The 20,000-nt window shown below is 44.7% G+C and overlaps 1 protein-coding gene across 3 annotated transcripts in view; it reads right to left on the bottom strand.

Moving 5' to 3' along the window:
- LOC128698373 (uncharacterized) overlaps positions 1–15,269 on the bottom strand; it is a 60,016-nt gene extending 44,747 nt beyond the window's left edge. For all 3 annotated transcript variants that reach the window (XM_070104439.1, XM_053790593.2, XM_070104440.1), the window contains exon 1: positions 15,080–15,269. In XM_070104439.1, coding sequence (XP_069960540.1) covers positions 15,080–15,085 — 6 coding nt within the window. In that variant the 5' untranslated portion in view covers positions 15,086–15,269. The remainder of the gene's footprint in view (positions 1–15,079) is intronic.
- Between the last annotated feature and the right edge of the window lie 4,731 nt (positions 15,270–20,000).

Raw genomic sequence — 20,000 nt, 5'->3', positions numbered from 1 at the left:
TCTGTGTTCTCTTATTGTCTGTGTCCTCTCACTGTCTGTGTCCTCCTCTTACTGTCTGTGTTCTCTTATTGTCTGTGTCCTCTCACTGTCTGTGTCCTCCTCTTACTGTCTGTGTTCTCTTATTGTCTGTGTCCTCTCACTGTCTGTGTCCTCCTCTTACTGTCTGTGTTCTCTTATTGTCTGTGTCCTCTCACTGTCTGTGTCCTCCTCTTACTGTCTGTGTTCTCTTATTGTCTGTGTCCTCTCACTGTCTGTGTCCTCCTCTTACTGTCTGTGTTCTCTTATTGTCTGTGTCCTCTCACTGTCTGTGTCCTCCTCTTATTGTCTGTGTTCTCTTATTGTCTGTGCCCTCCTCTCACTGTCTGTGTCCTCCTCTTACTGTCTGTGTTCTCTTATTGTCTGTGTCCTCTCACTGTCTGTGTCCTCCTCTTATTGTCTGTGTTCTCTTATTCTCTGTGCCCTCCTCTCACTGTCTGCGTCCTCCTCTTATTGTCTGTGTTCTCTTATTGTCTGTGTTCTCTTATTGTCTGTGTCCTCCTCTTACTGCCTGTGTCCTCCTCTTACTGTCTGTGTTCTCTTATTGTCTGTGTCCTCTTACTGTCTGTGTCCTCCTCTTATTGTCTGTGTCCTCCTCTTACTGTCTGTGTCCTCCTCTTATTGTCTGTGTCCTCCTCTTACTGTCTGTATCCTCCTCTTACTGTCTGTGTCCTCCTCTTGCTGTCTGTGTCCTCCTCTTGCTGTCTGTGTCCTCCTCTTACTGCCTGTGTCCTCCTCTTGCTGTCTGTGTCCTCCTCTTACTGTCTGTGTCCTCCTCTTGCTGTCTGTGTCCTCCTCTTACTGCCTGTGTCCTCCTCTTACTGTCTGTGTCCTCCTCTTACTGCCTGTGTCCTCCTCTTGCTGTCTGTGTCCTCCTCTTACTGCCTGTGTCCTCCTCTTGCTGTCTGTGTCCTCCTCTTACTGTCTGTGTCCTCCTCTTGCTGTCTGTGTCCTCCTCTTGCTGTCTGTGCCCTCCTCTTGCTGTCTGTGTCCTCCTCTTACTGTCTGTGTCCTCCTCTTACTGTCTGTATCCTCCTCTTACTGCCTGTGTCCTCCTCTTGCTGTCTGTGTCCTCCTCTTACTGTCTGTGTCCTCCTCTTACTGTCTGTGTCCTCCTCTTATTGTCTGTATCCTCCTCTTACTGTCTGTGTTCTCTTATTGTCTGTGTCCTCTTACTGTCTGTGTCCTCTTATTGTCTGTGTCCTCCTCTTACTGTCTGTATCCTCCTCTTACTGCCTGTGTCCTCCTCTTGCTGTGTGTGTCCTCCTCTTACTGTCTGTGTCCTCCTCTTATTGTCTGTGTCCTCCTCTTACTGTCTGTATCCTCCTCTTACTGTCTGTGTCCTCCTCTTGCTGTCTGTGTCCTCCTCTTACTTTCTGTATCCTCCTCTTACTGTCCGTGTCCTCCTCTTACTGTCTGTGTCCTCCTCTTACTGTCTGTATCCTCCTCTTACTGTCTGTGTCCTCCTCTTACTGTCTGTCCTCCTCTTGCTGTCTGTGTCCTCCTCTTGCTGTCTGTGTCCTCCTCTTACTGTCTGTATCCTCCTCTTACTGTCTGTGTCCTCCTCTTACTGTCTGTTCTCCTCTTACTGTCCGTGTCCTCCTCTTGCTGTCTGTGTCCTCCTCTTACTGTCTGTGTCCTCCTCTTACTGTCTGTCCTCCTCTTGCTGTCTGTGTCCTCCTCTTGCTGTCTGCGTCCTCCTCTTGCTGTCTGTGTCCTCCTCTTGCTGTCTGTGTCCTCCTCTTGCTGTCTGTGCCCTCCTCTTGCTGTCTGTGTCCTTCTCTTGCTGTCTGTGTCCTCCTCTTGCTGTCTGTGTCCTCCTCTTCCACTCTCCTCTGCCGGAAACCTGGAGAATAATAACCACCTTTGTTCCCAGAGTGTAACTATCAACTAACAAGACTCAGATGAATCACAGGGATGTTAGGAAGTATTTCTTCAGCCACAGAGTTGTCAGGAAGTGGAATAGTCTGGGTAGTGATGTAATGGAGGCAGGATCCATACATAGCTTTAAGAAGAGGTATGATAAAGCTTATGGAGCAGGAAGAGAGGACCTAGTAGCCACCAGTGAAGAGATTGGGCCAGGAGGTGTGACTCGACCCTGGCAACCACATGTGCCCACACACACAAGATCCCTAAGATCACTAACTACGATCAACAGCTAATATCTACCACAAGTCAATAGACAGTAGACAGGTACCAGAGATCTGGAAGACAGGGAAGATAGTCCTAATATCGAAGACAGGAGACAGACAGGAAGAGTCGAACTACGTACAGACTAGTTTCACTGATACGTACACCAGGCTAGGTGATGGAGATCACCTAGCAGTAAATAGGTACCTGGGTGTTAGTCACCTTACATATGCTGTCACTGTTCACCTAGCAGTAAATAGGTACCTGGGTGTTAGTCACCTTACACCTGCTGTCACTGTTCACCTAGCAGTCAATAGGTGCCTGAATGTTAGTCATCTTACACCTGCTGTCACTGTTCACCTAGCAGTAAATAGGTACCTGGGTGTTAGTCACCTTACACCTGCTGCCACTGTTCACATAGCAGTAAATGGGTACCTGGGTGCTAGTCACCTTACATATGCTGTCACTGTTCACCTAGCAGTAAATAGGTACCTGGGTGTTAGTTGAGTGTTGTGGGTGGCATCCTGGGCAGGGTGAGACGTATGGGCAAGTCACCTTACACCTGCTGCCACTGTTCACCTAGCAGTAAATAGGTACCTGGGTGTTAGTTGAGTGTTGTGGGTGGCATCCTGGGCAGTGTGAGACGTATGGGCAAGTTACCTTACACCTGCTGCCACTGTTCACCTAGCAGTAAATAGGTACCTGGGTGTTAGTTGAGTGTTGTGGGTAGCATCCTGGGCAGGGTGAGACGTATGGGCAAGTCACCTTACACCTGCTGCCACTGTTCACCTAGCAGTAAATAGGTACCTGGGTGTTAGTTGAGTGTTGTGGGTGGCATCCTGGGCAGAGTGAGACGTATGGGCAAGTCACCTTACACCTGCTGCCACTGTTCACCTAGCAGTAAATAGGTACCTGGGTGTTAGTTGAGTGTTGTGGGTGGCATCCTGGGCAGAGTGAGACGTATGGGCAAGTCACCTTACACCTGCTGCCACTGTTCACCTAGCAGTAAATAGGTACCTGGGTGTTAGTTGAGTGTTGTGGGTGGCATCCTGGGCAGGGAACCAAACAGGCCTCTAGGTAAATAAGCCACACTGCCTGGCTTCCTGGGTTATCAAGCCAAACAAAGCATCATGTAGAGTACATATACCTGTACATGTACTCTACAAGTACAAGTACATGTACTTGTACTTGTACAATTAAAGATATTATTATTATTATTATTATTATTATTATTATTATTATTATTATTATTATTATTATTATTATTATTATTATTATTATTATTATTATTATTATTGTTATTATTATTATTATTAATTATTATTATTATTATTATTAATTATTATAAGCTGGGAAAATATCTCTTCACCCCCTCCCCCCTCCTTTATTCATCATCTCCCCCCCATAACCCCCCATCCCCCAGACACTCTTCACACACCTCAGGCGGAACCCACTGAACCATCATCAAGACAAGGAACAATAACTAGGTAAAGTTACCTTCACTTTCTGTGAGGAAGGAGGTATGACTTTCCTGTGTGAGGAGGAGGAGGAGGAGGAAGAGGAGGAGGAGGAGGAGGAGGAGGAGGAGGAGGAGGAGGAGGAGGAGGAAGAGGAGGAGGTGGAGGAGGAGGAGGTGGAGGAGGAAGAGGAGGAAGGAGAGGTAGAAGTCGACTATTGCAGATAGCACCTCTATTGCATATATATACTGAGGGGTGTATATCTCAGTGAATATACACTGAGAGGTGTATATCACAGTGTATATACACTGAGAGGTGTATATCACAGTGTATATACACTGAGAGGTGTATATCTCAGTGAATATACACTGAGAGGTGTATATCACAGTGTATATACACTGAGAGGTGTATATCTCAGTGTATATACACTGAGAGGTGTATATCTCAGTGTATATACACTGAGAGGTGTATATCTCAGTGTATATACACTGAGAGGTGTATATCTCAGTGTATATACACTGAGAGGTGTATATCTCAGTGTATATACACTGAGAGGTGTATATCTCAGTGTATATACACTGAGAGGTGTATATCTCAGTGTATATACACTGAGAGGTGTATATCTCAGTGTATATACACTGAGAGGTGTATATCTCAGTGTATATACACTGAGAGGTGTATATCTCAGTGTATATACACTGAGAGGTGTATATCTCAGTGTATAAACACTGAGAGGTGTATATCTCAGTGTATATACACTGAGAGGTGTATATCTCAGTGTATATACACTGAGAGGTGTATATCTCAGTGTATATACACTGAGAGGTGTATATCTCAGTGTATATACACTGAGATGTGTATATCTCAGTGTATATACACTGAGAGGTGTATATCTCAGTGTATATACACTGAGAGGTGTATAACTCAGAGTATATACACTGAGAGGTGTATATCTCAGTGTATATACACTGAGAGGTGTATATATCAGTGTATATACACTGAGAGGTGTATATCTCAGTGTATATACACTGAGAGGTGTATATCTCAGTGTATATACACTGAGAGGTGTATATCTCAGTGTATATACACTGAGAGGTGTATATCTCAGTGTATATACACTGAGAGGTGTATATCTCAGTGTATATACACTGAGAGGTGTATATCTCAGTGTATAAACACTGAGAGGTGTATATCTCAGTGTATATACACTGAGAGGTGTATATCTCAGTGTATATACACTGAGAGGTGTATATCTCAGTGTATATACACTGAGAGGTGTATAACTCAGTGTATATACACTGAGAGGTGTATATCTCAGTGTATATACACTGAGAGGTATATATATCAGTGTATATACACTGAGAGGTGTATATCTCAGTGTATATACACTGAGAGGTGTATAACTCAGTGTATATACACTGAGAGGTGTATATCTCAGTGTATATACACTGAGAGGTATATATCTCAGTGTATATACACTGAGAGGTGTATATCTCAGTGTATATACACTGAGAGGTGTATATCTCAGTGTATATACACTGAGAGGTGTATATCTCAGTGTATATACACTGAGAGGTGTATATCTCAGTGTATATACACTGAGAGGTGTATATCTCAGTGTATATACACTGAGAGGTATATATATCAGTGTATATACACTGAGAGGTGTATATCTCAGTGTATATACACTGAGAGGTGTATATCTCAGTGTATATACACTGAGAGGTGTATATCTCAGTGTATATACACTGAGAGGTGTATATCTCAGTGTATATACACTGAGAGGTGTATATCTCAGTGTATATACACTGGTAGTTTACATTAATCAGTATTTTAGGTATTAAAGTATTCTTGACTGGTGGTGTACAGGTGACCTGCAGCCTTAATGACCCTCGTGTAGTAGATAGACTTTAAACCCCATTAACCAACCAACCTTAATGACCCTCGTGTAGTAGATAGACTTTAAACCCCATTAACCAACCAACCTTAATGACCCTCGTGTAGTAGATAGACTTTAAACCCCATTAACCAACCAACCTTAATGACCCTCGTGTAGTAGATAGACTTTAAACCCCATTAACCAACCAACCTTAATGACCCTCGTGTAGTAGATAGACTTTAAACCCCATTAACCAACCAACCTTAATGACCCTCGTGTAGTAGATAGACTTTAAACCCCATTAACCAACCACCTTAATGACCCTCGTGTAGTAGATAGACAACCATTAACCAACCCACCTTAATGACCCTCGTGTAGTAGATAGACTTTAAACCCCATTAACCAACCAACCTTAATGACCCTCGTGTAGTAGATAGACTTTAAACCCCATTAACCAACCAACCTTAATGACCCTCGTGTAGTAGATAGACTTTAAACCCCATTAACCAACCAACCTTAATGACCCTCGTGTAGTAGATAGACTTTAAACCCCATTAACCAACCAACCTTAATGACCCTCGTGTAGTAGATAGACTTTAAACCCCATTAACCAACCAACCTTAATGACCCTCGTGTAGTAGATAGACTTTAAACCCCATTAACCAACCAACCTTAATGACCCTCGTGTAGTAGATAGACTTTAAACCCCATTAACCAACCAACCTTAATGACCCTCGTGTAGTAGATAGACTTTAAACCCCATTAACCAACCAACCTTAATGACCCTCGTGTAGTAGATAGACTTTAAACCCCATTAACCAACCAACCTTAATGACCCTCGTGTAGTAGATAGACTTTAAACCCCATTAACCAACCAACCTTAATGACCCTCGTGTAGTAGATAGACTTTAAACCCCATTAACCAACCAACCTTAATGACCCTCGTGTAGTAGATAGACTTTAAACCCCATTAACCAACCAACCTTAATGACCCTCGTGTAGTAGATAGACTTTAAACCCCATTAACCAACCAACCTTAATGACCCTCGTGTAGTAGATAGACTTTAAACCCCATTAACCAACCAACCGAGGTTATTAATAAGCTAAGGGGGGTTAACGACAATAATCCTCTACCACCACTTCTACCACAATCACTACCACAATCACTACCATGGTCACTGTCACTACCACAATCACTACCATGGTCACTGTCACTACCACAACCATTATCTACAAACATTTGAGAACGAAGGGTGAAAGCTAGTAGAATAGTGGTTAATGTGGTTATCGTGGTGGCAATTGTGGTAGATGGGGTGGTAGTGTTACTTGTGGTGAAGATGGTGGTTGCTATGGTGGTGATTGTGGTTACAATGTTTCGCACCTCCCATTCACCAACACATCGAAATGTTGTCTATAAAGTTGGCTTCCTCCTCACTAAGCACTAGTGTGTTTAATGAGGTTAAGTAACTCTGGCTTTGGCTCAGGCTTGGATGGTACATCTAGTCTGGGGCCAATCCAAGGGGGCGCTGCCCCCTGAAATCGACTCCTGAAACCCAGCGGCAGTAAGCCATACAAAGTGGCTTACTTCCACTTGGTTTCAGAGCACATCAATGGAACCCAGCGTAAATAAGCCACCCTGGGTTACAATGCTACCATTGTACCTATTCCTAATAGTCAGTTAATCCCCCGGAGCTCCAGCTCACAGGAAAGCTCAATAAATAAGAGAACTGGAGCTTTTCTCAGTACCAAACCTCCAGGGAATAAGAAATTATTCCGCTTCGTATCGAAGGAGGCTGTCAGCCTATGAAGTAGGGGCTGTCAGCCCATGTGGTAGGGGCTGTCAGCCTACTAGAGCCTACTCCAGCTTTCTCTCCTTAAAGAGAGAGCTTTGGTGTTTGTAAAGAGCGTTTGTTTTAAGAAATTAAACCTATGTTCCTTTCCTTTGATATCTGATTGCCTCCTCTTCCCCAGCCGCAGTTTGACCTCTGATGGATCTCTGATTTACAGTGTGTGAGAGTAATCAGTAACTCTCTCTTAGTCTGCGAAAGTGAAGAAGGCTGAAACACCTTCAGGCTGACAGTAACTTAGTCTTTCATTTTATGTAACTTTCCCTACATTCCTTCTTGCCTCCAGTGCCACAACTTTCTCCGGGGTCTTCCTATCTCATACCTCTTCCTCGTTACGCAGTCTTTAATGTTCCTAGTGAACACAGTGGAATATCTGATGATATTCATTACTGAAGTCACAGTAACTCCAGCGCTGCTGGAAGGTAACCGTTGAGGCTAACGTAGTTACTGAATCATACTGGAATGTCTGACGATATACATTAATCGAGTCACGGTAATTCCAGCACTGCTGGAAAGGTAACCGTTGAGGCCATGGAAGTTACTGAATCATACTGGAATGTCTGACGATATCCATTAATCGAGTCACAGTAATTCCAGCACTGCTGGAAGGTAATCGTTGAGGCCATGGTAGTTACTGAATCATATTGGAATGTCTGACGATATCCATTAATCGAGTCACAGTAATTCCAGCACTGCTGGAAGGTAACCGTTGAGGCTAACGTACTTACTGAATCATACTGGAATGTCTGACAATATCCATTAATCGAGTCACAGTAATTCCAGCACTGCTGGAAGGTAATCGTTGAGGCCATGGTAGTTACAGAATCATACTGGAATGTCTGACAATATCCTCATGACTGACACTACTGAAGTCTCAGCTCAGCCTGACACATTTCATGACCACGTGTGTAACCTATCTTGAGTGCTGGTGCATGACAGGGAAACAGCTGGACCTAACCTAACCTAATCTAACCTAACCTAACCTAGCCTAACCTAGCTTAGCCTAACCTAACCTAGCCTAGCCTAGCCTAACCTAGCTTAGCCTAACCTAACCTAACCTATCCTAACCTAACTTAGCCTAACCTAACCTAACCTAGCCTAGCCTAACCTAACCTAACCTACCTTAACCTAACTTAACCTTGCTTAACCTAACCTAACCTAGCCTAATCTAACCTAGCCTAACCTAACCTAAACTAACCTAGCCTAGCCTAGCCTAAACTAACCAAGCCTAACCTAGCCTAAACTAACCTAGCCTAACCTAGCCTAAACTAACCTAGCCTAACCTAGCCTAAACTAACCTAACCTAACCTACCCTAAACGAACCTAACCTAACCTACCCTAACCTAAGCTAGCCTAACCTAGCCTAAACTAACCTAGCCTAACCTAGCTTAACCCAACCTAACCTAGCTTAACCTAACCTAGCCTAACCTAACCTACCCTAACCTAGCCTAAACTAACCTAACCTAGTCTTACCTAACATAGCTTTTGTTGCCACATATTTGAAATAATAAGAACAGTCTGTGAAATACTGTCAGTGAGAGTGATAATGACTGGATGGTAGGAGAACCTACCTAAAACGGACCGGAAGTACTGCCTGAAATAGCCAGTAGAACCTCCCTAAAATGAACCGGCGTAGCTGCCTAAAAGGATCCAGTGTAACTGCCTAGAGTGAACCGGTATAACTGCCTAAAATGGAGCAGAAGTACCTGGCTGAAGTGTGGCCAGTAGGACCTGCCTAAAATGGGCCAGTAGACCCACGACATTCCTCCTCAGTTCTTCCGTTATGCCTTTATCCCCATTATCCCCTGTACTTCCTCTGGGGAAAGTATGGCAAGGCATCCTGGGTCTTACGTAAGATGCAGCATCGGTGAGGTAGGTAGCTACGTGCGTAGCGTTAATTACGACCAGAGAAAGTTGAAAGGACATGTACGTGGTGAAAGGTACGCCGGATTAGTATTCACAGCCACCTGAGAAAGGCAGGGAAAGTCTGTGGGACAGGGAGGGAGAGAACTCTCCTAGGTGGGATAGGAGGAGATATCTCCAGGTAATGCTGAAGATGTATCTTGGCCTCGGTACAAGGTCGGGAGGACGCAGCGGTAAATAGGTACCTGGGTGTTGGTTGAGTGTTGAGGGTAGCATCCTGGGGAGGGTGAGACGTATAGGCAAGTAATCTTACACCTGCTGCCACTGTTCACCTAGCAGTAAATAGGTACCTGGGTGTTGGTTGAGTGTCGTGGGTGGCATCCTGGGTAAGGGGGTAAAATACCTGAGATAGTGCAGGACTTTGAAATGGCCTGAGGTTGGATAATAGCTCCCAGCCTGTAAATAAACTAAGGTTGAATAACAGCTCCTGGCCTGTAAATCACTGTAAAAGAAATCAGAGGTACCCTTCTCCCATGAAGTCAAGGAAACTCCCATGAAGATTTCCCCATTCAGTCACCATGACTGATTCTAATGGAATCTCAGTTCATGATCCTCTGAAGCCTTGATCCTCTGAAACCTTGATCCTCTGAAGCCTTGATCCTCTGAAGCCTTGATCCTCTGAAGCCTTGATCCTCTGAAGCCTTGATCCTCTGAAGCCTTGATCCTCTGAAGCCTTGATCTTCTGAAGCCTTGATCCTCTGAAGCCTTGATCCTCTGAAGCCTTGATCCTCTGAAGACTTGATCCTCTGAAGCCTTGATCCTCTGAAGCCTTGATCCTCTGAAGCCTTGATCCTCTGAAGCCTTGATCTTCTGAAGCCTTGATCCTCTGAAGCCTTGATCCTCTGAAGCCTTGATTCTCTGAAGCCTTGATCCTCTGAAGCCTTGATCCTCTGAAGCCTTGATCCTCTGAAGCCTTGATCCTCTGAAGCCTTGATCCTCTGAAGCCTTGATCTTCTGAAGCCTTGATCCTCTGAAGCCTTGATCCTCTGAAGCCTTGATCTTCTGAAGCCTTGATCCTCTGAAGCCTTGATCCTCTGAACATTACTGAAGGATCTTTGTTAACAAAGGTGTTTGGGCGGGTTTGGTTGAAGATAAGGTAAAGTTCTAATGGGCGGAACGTTTCGCCCTGTGTGTGGAGAGAGAGAGAGAGAGAGAGAGAGAGAGAGAGAGAGAGAGAGAGAGAGAGAAGCACACACACACACTGACATAGCTGAAATAAACAGACATAGACAAGAAGGAATCACCAGCAAAGTAAGTTAAAGAGAGAGAGAGAGAGAGAGAGAGAGAGAGAGAGAGAGAGAGAGAGAGAGAGAGAGGCTCGAAATTAATGAAAGAATAGAAAGGGGGGGTAGGAAAGGTGCCTGAGAAATGTATCAGTAAAGAGGAACCCGTAACTAGTTGCTTCCAAAGGTCTTGGTCAACCAGGCTGTTAGTGCCCATCGCCTGCGCTCCAATGTATGCACCATAGCCTGTCTCATCAGCAGCTGATCTGAGGACCTTAACAAGTTCCCTCATCAAGACAGCCAGGGGGTATGAAGAATGGGTGTTGAAGAGTCGTGGTCCCTTTACACTCATTGAGTTCTCTCTCGGCTGGACAGGCACCTAAAGTCAGTACCTGATCAGCCGGGCTGTAGTTAGTACGTCGGTTTACATGCGGCCAGCAGTAACAGCCTGGCTGATCAGACCCTGATCCACCACGAGGCCTGGTCTCAGACCGGGCCGCGGGGGGGGTAGACCCCCGGAACCCTCTCCAGGTATACTCCAGGTGTTCTCATCGCTATACCTGGAGTATACACCAGGTATACTCCAGGTATACTCATCACTGGAGGTATCCTGCACCGTCTGCCAAGCCTCTTGCGTTCCTAAGTAGTAATTTCGGTGTGCAGGTTTAGTACCGATCTCTCCAGCATCTTCCAGGAGTTGATTATGATGTATCCTTCTCTCCTTCGTTCTAAGGAGTACAGGTATAAGGACCTCAAGTGTTCCCGGTAATTTAGGTGCTTGATTGAGCTTATACTAGCTGTGAAGGTTCTTTTCACTGTTAGTACACAGCAGTGCTCCAGCCTAGAGAGAACCAGTGACCAGTAGTCATCACTGGCTTGGCATTCCTTGTTTTGAAGGTTCTAGTTATCCACTGTATAATTTTCCTTGCAGCTGTGATAATAACAGTGTTGTGATCCTTGAAGGCGAGATCTTCTGACATTATCACTCCCAGGTCTCTCACACTTGACTTACGTTCTATTGAGTGGTTTGAGTTGGTCATGTACTCTGTCCTTATTTTATTTCCTTCATTTTCCCCTGGCTAAATAACCGAAGTTTGTCCACTGGAAGACTTGACTTATATCAGTGATCCACTGGAAGACTTGACTTATATCAGTGGTCCACTGGAAGACTTGCTTATATCAGTGGTCCACTGGAAGACTTGACTTATATCAGTGGTCCACTGGAAGATTTGACTTATATCAGTGGTCCACTGGAAGACTTGACTTATATCAGTGGTCCACTGGAAGACTTGCTTATATCAGTGGTCCACTGGAAGACTTGACTTATATCAGTGGTCCACTGGAAGACTTGACTTATATCAGTGGTCCACTGGAAGACTTGACTTATATCAGTGGTCCACTGGAAGACTTGACTTATATCAGTGGATCCACTGGAAGACTTGACTTATATCAGTGGTCCACTGGAAGACTTGACTTATATCAGTGGTCCACTGGAAAACTTGACTTATATCAGTGGTCCACTGGAAGACTTGCTTATATCAGTGGTCCACTGGAAGATTTGACTTATATCAGTGGTCCACTGGAAGATTTGACTTATATCAGTGGTCCACTGGAAGATTTGACTTATATCAGTGGTCCACTGGAAGATTTGACTTATATCAGTGGTCCACTGGAAGACTTGACTTATATCAGTGGTCCACTGGAAGACTTGACTTATATCAGTGGTCCACTGGAAGACTTGCTTATATCAGTGGTCCACTGGAAGACTTGACTTATGTCAGTGGTCCACTGGAAGACGACTTATATCAGTGGTCCACTGGAAGACTTGACTTATATCAGTGGTCCACTGGAAGACTTGCTTATATCAGTGGTCCACTGGAAGACTTGACTTATGTCAGTGGTCCACTGGAAGACGACTTATATCAGTGGTCCACTGGAAGACTTGACTTACATCAGTGGTCCACTGGAAGACTTGACTTACATCAGTGGTCCACTGGAAGACTTGACTTACATCAGTGGTCCACTGGAAGACTTGACTTATATCAGTGGTCCACTGGAAGACTTGACTTATATCAGTGGTCCACTGGAAGACTTGACTTACATCAGTGGTCCACTGGAAGACTTGACTTACATCAGTGGTCCACTGGAAGACTTGACTTATATCAGTGGTCCACTGGAAGACTTGACTTACATCAGTGGTCCACTGGAAGACTTGACTTATATCAACTTGGAGGATCACTGTCTTCTGTGGCTGACACTCTCACACTGATTTTAGTATCACCAGCAAAGGATGGCACAGCGCTGTGGTTGATGTCTCTATGTCACACACGTTGATGTCTCTATGTCACACACGTTGATGTCTCTATGTCACACACGTTGATGTCTCTATGTCACACACGTTGATGTCTCTATGTCACACACGTTGATGTCTCTATGTCACACACGTTGATGTCTCTATGTCACACACGTTGATGTCTCTATGTCACACACGTTGATGTCTCTATGTCACACACGTTGATGTCTCTATGTCACACACGTTGATGTCTCTATGTCACACACGTTGATGAGAAACAGAGGTGGGGCGGGTACAGTGCCTTGAGGAACACAACTTGTCACTGTGTCAGCCTCTGACTTCACTGTTCACTGCTGCTCTCTGGGTCATATTTGTTATGTGGTTAAATATCTGTCTGCCCAGTTTAACAGGTGTTCGTTTTACATAGATTTTGTGAGCTAATACATTATAGTGACATCTGTTGAAGACCTTTGTTAAGTCTGTGTCAGTAGTGTTTGAATAATTTATGTGTGTGTGTGTGTGTGTGTGTGTGTGTGTGTGTGTGTGTGTGTGTGTGTGTGTGTGTGTGTGTGTGTGTGTGTACTCACCTATTTGTACTCACCTATTTGTGGTTGCAGGGGGTCGAGTCCTAGCTCCTGGCCCCGCCTCTTCACCGGTTGCTACTAGGCCCTCTCTCTCCCCGCTCCATGAGCTTTATCAAACCTCGTCTTAAAACTGTGTATGGTTCCTGCCTCCACTACGTCATTTTCTAGGCTATTCCACTGCCTTACAACTCTATGACTGAAGAAATACTTCCTACTATCTCTCTGACTCATTTGTGTCTTCAACTTCCAATTGTGGCCTCTTGTTTCTGTGTCCCCTCCCTGGAACATCCTGTCTTTGTCCACCTTGTCTATTCCACGCAGTATTTTATATGTCGTTATCATGTCTCCCCTGACCCTCCTGTCCTCCAGTGTGTGTGTGTGTGTGTGTGTATTCATAGTTGCACACACACACACACACAGAGTCATAGAGTAGTTAGGAAGTGGAATAGTCTGGCAAGCGATGTAGTGGAGGCAGGAACTATACATAGTTTTAAGACGAGGTATGATAAAGCTCATTGATCAGGGGGAGAGAGGACCTAGTAGCGGTCGGTGAAGAGGCGGGGCCAGGAGCTGAGTCTCGACCCCTGCAACCACAATTAGGTGAGTAATTAGTTGAGTACACATGACTTTATCTACCCCTACTCTCTATCCCTCCCTCTTTCTACTCCTCCATCTCTCTACCTCTCCATCTCTCTATCCCTCCTCTCTATCCCTCCTTCTCTCTACTCCCTCCTTCTCTTTACCCCTTCTCCTATCTACCCCTCCTTCTGTCTACTCCTTCTGTCTACCCCTCCTCCTCTCTACCCGTCCTTCTGTCTACTTCTCCTTCTGTCTACCCTTCCTTCTCTCTACCCCTCCTTCTCTCTACTCCTCCTTCTCTCTACTCCTTCTCTCTACTCCTTCTGTCTACCCCTCCTCCTCTCTACCCGTCCTTCTGTCTACTTCTCCTTCTGTCTACCCTTCCTTCTCTCTACCCCTCCTTCTCTCTACCCCTCCTTCTCTCTACTCCTCCTTCTCTCTACCCCTCCTTCTCTCTACTCCTCCTTCTCTCTACTCCTCCTTCTCTCTACCCCTCCATCTCTCTACCCCTCCATCTCTCTACCCCTCCATCTCTCTACCCCTCCTTCTCTCTACTCCTCCTTCTCTCTACTCCTTCTCTCTACTCCTCCTTCTCTCTACCCGTCCTTCTCTCTACTCCTCCTTCTCTCTACCCCTCCTTCTCTCTACCCCTCCATCTCTCTACCCCTCCTTCTCTCTACCCCTCCTTCTCTCTACTCCTCCTTCTCTCTACTCCTTCTCTCTACTCCTCCTTCTCTCTACCCCTCCTTCTCTCTACTCCTCCTTCTCTCTACTCCTCCTTCTCTCTACCCGTCCTTCTCTCTACTCCTCCATCTCTCTACCCCTCCATCTCTCTACCCCTCCTTCTCTCTACCCCTCCTTCTCTCTACCCCTCCTTCTCTCTACCCCTCCTTCTCTCTGCCCCTCCTTCTCTCTACCCCTCCTTCTCTCTACCCTTCCTTCTCGATACTCCTTCTTGGTTTCCCTTACCACTGCAGAGTTACTTAATCACTTAATGACTGATATTCAGCACTGTTACACCAGTAACTACATAATCACTATCTGTGATTATCCTAATCCTTCATCAGGATACAATTATCCCTGAGGACATCCTATAACACTTTACTACCATCAGTAAAGGCGTCTTACCTTCATAGTGGCGACAGGGCTAAGGCAATAAAACCAATAAACCCTCTTCAGGTTCCTCGGGGCCTTGTGGAACCCCTGGAACTGTCAATTAAGATAGAGTTCTGAGGCGCACTTCCCCACACAGGTGATGTTATAAGTTAAATGTTCGGCAGAGCCAGGGTCCTGGCACTGGTTGTTGCTTCTCTCGCGACCAGATATAAACAAACGCTTCGACCCACGTGAGGCTCTCTTATATACCGTCGGCGTGAAAGTTTGGTTATTACTCCTGACAACGCGCCAGGGTCGGGGATATCAAGATTAGAGACACTTCTAGGAGAGATATCTTTCTCTCTAGTATCTCTCCCTATCCTCCCCGAAGCCCAGTAGCCCCTATAGAAGACATGTTCATAGATCTTACTCCCTGGGTCCTACTCTGATTTCAGAAAAAGGGAGTCTTAGGAGAGAAAAACGAGGAAGAAAACAAATGCTTCTCGGTGAGAACTTTCTCCTGTGACGTGATGTGTGTTCAGACGCCGATGCATTCTTCAGGGCACCTGAGGGGCCATCCCGGCCGCATCCCAATGGCTCAGGGGACGATACCTCATTCCTTAAGTCTGGGCAGATTGGTTTAAAGAAGGTCTCTACCGATTAATAATAATAATAATGTTTATTTCCAGCAGTAGATGGTTCAACTTACACAGACCATAGCTGACACCAATGACATACTATACAGAAAGTTCCTGGTTATGTAGAGCATTTCCCGCAACGTAGGTTAATGTTGTCCTCAGGATGCTACCCACACCAGTTACCTAACACCCAGGTACCTACTTTTGCTAAGTGAACAGTGACAGCAGGTGTAAGGTGGCTAACACCCACGTACCTTCTTACTGCAAGGTGAAAAGTGACAACAGGTGTAAGGTAACTAACACCCAGCTACATATTTACTGATATGTGAACAGTGACAGCAGGTTTCTTAAGTAAACACGCCCATTGTTTCCACCCGTACCGGGGATCGAACCACTGACACTCAGTGTGTGAATTGAGTGCCCTACCAACCGAGCTACGGGACACCAGCGGCTGTGCAAGACATGCCTCATCCCAGGAGATAGTCTCAGTGGCCGAGTTAAGAATCCCAAGCCCTTATCAACTTATCCCAAGAGCTGAGATATGGATATCCCAGTTCAATGTGGGATAATTCGCTTATCCACCCAGACAGGTGGACTATCCTCCATCCTTAGAGGGTTGAAATCTAGCAAGTCACCTTGCACCTGCTGCCACTGTTCACCTAGCAGTAAATAGGTACCTGGGTGTTAGTTGAGTGTTGTGGGTGGCATCCTGGGCAGGGTGAGACGTATGGGTAAGTCACCTTACACCTGCTGCCACTGTTCACCTAGCAGTAAATAGGTACCTGGGTGTTAGTTGAGTGTTGTGGGTGGCATCCTGGGCAGGGTGAGACGTATGGGCAAGTCACCTTACACCTGCTGTCACTGTTCACCTATCAGTAAATAGGTACCTGGGTGTTAGTTGAGTGTTGTGGGTGGCATCCTGGGCAGGGTGAGACGTATGGGCAAGTCACCTTACACCTGCTGTCAATGTTCACCTAGCAGTAAATAGGTACCTGGGTGTTAGTTAACTGTTGTGGGTGGCATCCTGGGGAAGAGAATAAAAGTCCCAGTGATAAGCCAACCTCACACCGTGGCTTTTAGCTTACCTGGGTTATTAACCCATCCTCAGGGGCAGGTGAAGGATGGGGATACAGGAGGGGGTATAGGACAGGGTACAGCAGGGGTACAGTAGGAGCAATGCCCCTCCCACAAGCCAAGGAAGGCAGGTACAAACTCTCTCTTTCACTTAACAGTTACTGCAAGACTGCAGAAGCACCTACTCCCTCTCACCTATTGCGTATTCCAGACGTAGGTTCCCCTAGGATCCGCCTCCCAGAGCCTTTCTTAACTCCCTCCTAGAGGGAGAGATTGCCCGCACCTAACGTGGGGCGTAGGTGGGAGGAGAACATAAGAATATATGCTAGTACATAATAGTACATGATGGTATGTGATAGTACATGCTAGTACATGCTAGTACATGCTAGTACATGATAGTGCATGATAGTACATGATAGTACATGCTAGTACATGATAGTACATGATAGTACATGATAGTACATGCTAGTATATGATAGTACATGCTAGTACATGATAGTACATGATGGCATGTGATAGTACATGAGAGTACATGCTAGTACATGCTTGTACATGCTAGTACATGCTAGTACATGACAGTACATGATAGTACATGCTAGTACATGCTAGTACATGCTAGTACATGCTAGTATATGATAGTAGGTGATAGTACATGATAGTACATGTTAGTACATGCTAGTACATGATAGTACATGCTAGTACATGCTAGTACATGATGGTATGTGATAGTACATGATAGTACATGATAGTACATGCTAGTACATGATAGTACATGATGGTATGTGATAGTACATGATAGTACATGCTAGTAAATGATGGTATGTGATAGTACATGATAGTACATGATAGTACATGATGGTATGTGATAGTACATGCTAGTACATGATAGTACATGATAGTACATGCTAGTACATGATAGTACATGATAGTACATGATAGTACATGCTAGTACATGCTAGTACATGATAGTCTCACCCTGCCCAGGATGCCACCCACAACACTCAACTAACACCCAGGTACCTATTTACTGCTAGGTGAACAGTGACAGCAGGTGTAAGGTGACTTGCCCATACGTCTCACCCTGCCCAGGATGCCACCCACAACACTCAACTAACACCCAGGTACCTATTTACTGCTAGGTGAACAGTGACAGCAGGTGTAAGGTGACTTACCCATACGTCTCACCCTGCCCAGGATGCCACCCACAACACTCAACTAACACCCAGGTACCTATTTACTGCTAGGTGAACAGTGGCAGCAGGTGTAAGGTGACTTGCCCATACGTCTCACCCTGCCCAGGATGCCACCCACAACACTCAACTAACACCCAGGTACCTATTTACTGCTAGGTGAACAGTGACAGCAGGTGTAAGGTGACTTGCCCATACGTCTCACCCTGCCCAGGATGCCACCCACAACACTCAACTAACACCCAGGTACCTATTTACTGCTAGGTGAACAGTGACAGCAGGTGTAAGGTGACTTGCCCATACGTCTCATCTGACCCGGAACTTGAATCCATTTCCGTTCAATTGTGAGTTCCAGTCTCTACCACCCAGCCTAGGAGCCAGGGCTCGACCCATGTAAACTCAACGAAGAGAATACACACGCATGGAGGAGCACCAACCATTATTATTATTATTATTATTATTATTATTATTATTATTATTATTATTATTATTATTATTATTATTATTATTTTTGTTATTATTATTATTATTGTTATTATTATTATTATTATTATTATTATTATTATTATTATTATTATTATTATTATTATTATTATTATTATTTTGGTTATTATTATTATTATTATTATTATTATTATTATTATTATTTTTGTTATTATTATTATTATTATTATTATTATTATTATTATTATTATTATTATTTTTGTTATTATTATTATTATTGTTATTATTATTATTATTATTATTATTATTATTATTATTATTATTATTATTATTATTATTATTATTATTTTGGTTATTATTATTATTATTATTATTATTATTATTATTATTATTATTATTATTTTTGTTATTATTATTATTATTATTATTATTATTATTATTATTATTATTATTATTTTTGTTATTATTATTATTATTATTATTATTATTATTGTTATTATTATTATTTTTGTTATTATTATTATTATTATTATTATTATTATTATTATTATTATTATTATTATTTTTGTTATTATTATTATTATTATTATTATTATTATTATTATTATTATTTTTGTTATTATTATTATTATTATTATTATTATTATTATTATTATTATTATTATTATTATTATTTTTGTTATTATTATTATTATTATTATTATTATTATTATTATTATTATTATTATTATTTTTGTTATTATTATTATTATTATTATTATTATTATTATTATTATTATTATTATATTTGTTATTATTATTATTATTATTATTATTATTATTATTATTATTATTATTATTTTTATTATTATTAGGAAAAGTGCAACCACCACTCCCACTCCCCACTCCTCCCCCACCTCCTCCCCCACCACCTCCCCCACCCCTCCTCCCCACCCTCCCCTCCCCACCTCCCCCCCCCCCCCCCTCCCCTCCTCCCCCTCCTCCTCCTACCCCTCCCCCTCCCCACCCCCACCTCCCCCACTCCTCCCCCTCCTCCCCCACCCTCCCCCTCCCCACTCCTCCCCTACCCTCCTCCCCACTCCCACCTCCCACCTCCCCTACCCCCTCCTCCCCACCCTCCCCCACTCCCCCTCCAGCTCCCCTCCTCCTCCCCTCCCACCTCCCCCATCCCCCCCCCTACCCTCCCCACCCCACCTCCCCATCTCCCTCCCCCACTCCTCCCCACCCCATCCTCCCCCCTCCCCTCCCCATCCCCCTCCATCATCCCCCCACTACCTCCCCCACCTCCCCCACCTCCCCACCCTCCCACCCCCTCCTCCCCACCTCCCACCTCCCCACCCCACCTCCCCTCCTCCTCCCCACCCTCCTCCCCCTCCTCCCCACCCCCACCCCCTCCTCCCCACCTCCCCTACTCCCCTCCCCCACTCCCCCATCCCCATCCCCACTCCCCACTCCCCTCCCTCCCCACCCCTCCCACCCCCCTCCTCCCCACCTCCCCTCCCTCCCCCCACTCCCCCACCCTCCCCCTCCCCCACCCCCTCCTCCCCACTCCCCTCCCCTCCCCACCCACCTCCCCCCCCCCACTCAGTTCTTCCCACTAAGACCTCA

The sequence above is a fragment of the Cherax quadricarinatus genome, chromosome 92, assembly GCF_038502225.1.
Source record: "Cherax quadricarinatus isolate ZL_2023a chromosome 92, ASM3850222v1, whole genome shotgun sequence".
In the NCBI taxonomy this organism is placed as follows: domain Eukaryota; kingdom Metazoa; phylum Arthropoda; class Malacostraca; order Decapoda; family Parastacidae; genus Cherax; species Cherax quadricarinatus.
Note: the sequence above shows the minus strand (reverse complement) of the source record. Positions and strands in the feature narration are given on the sequence as shown.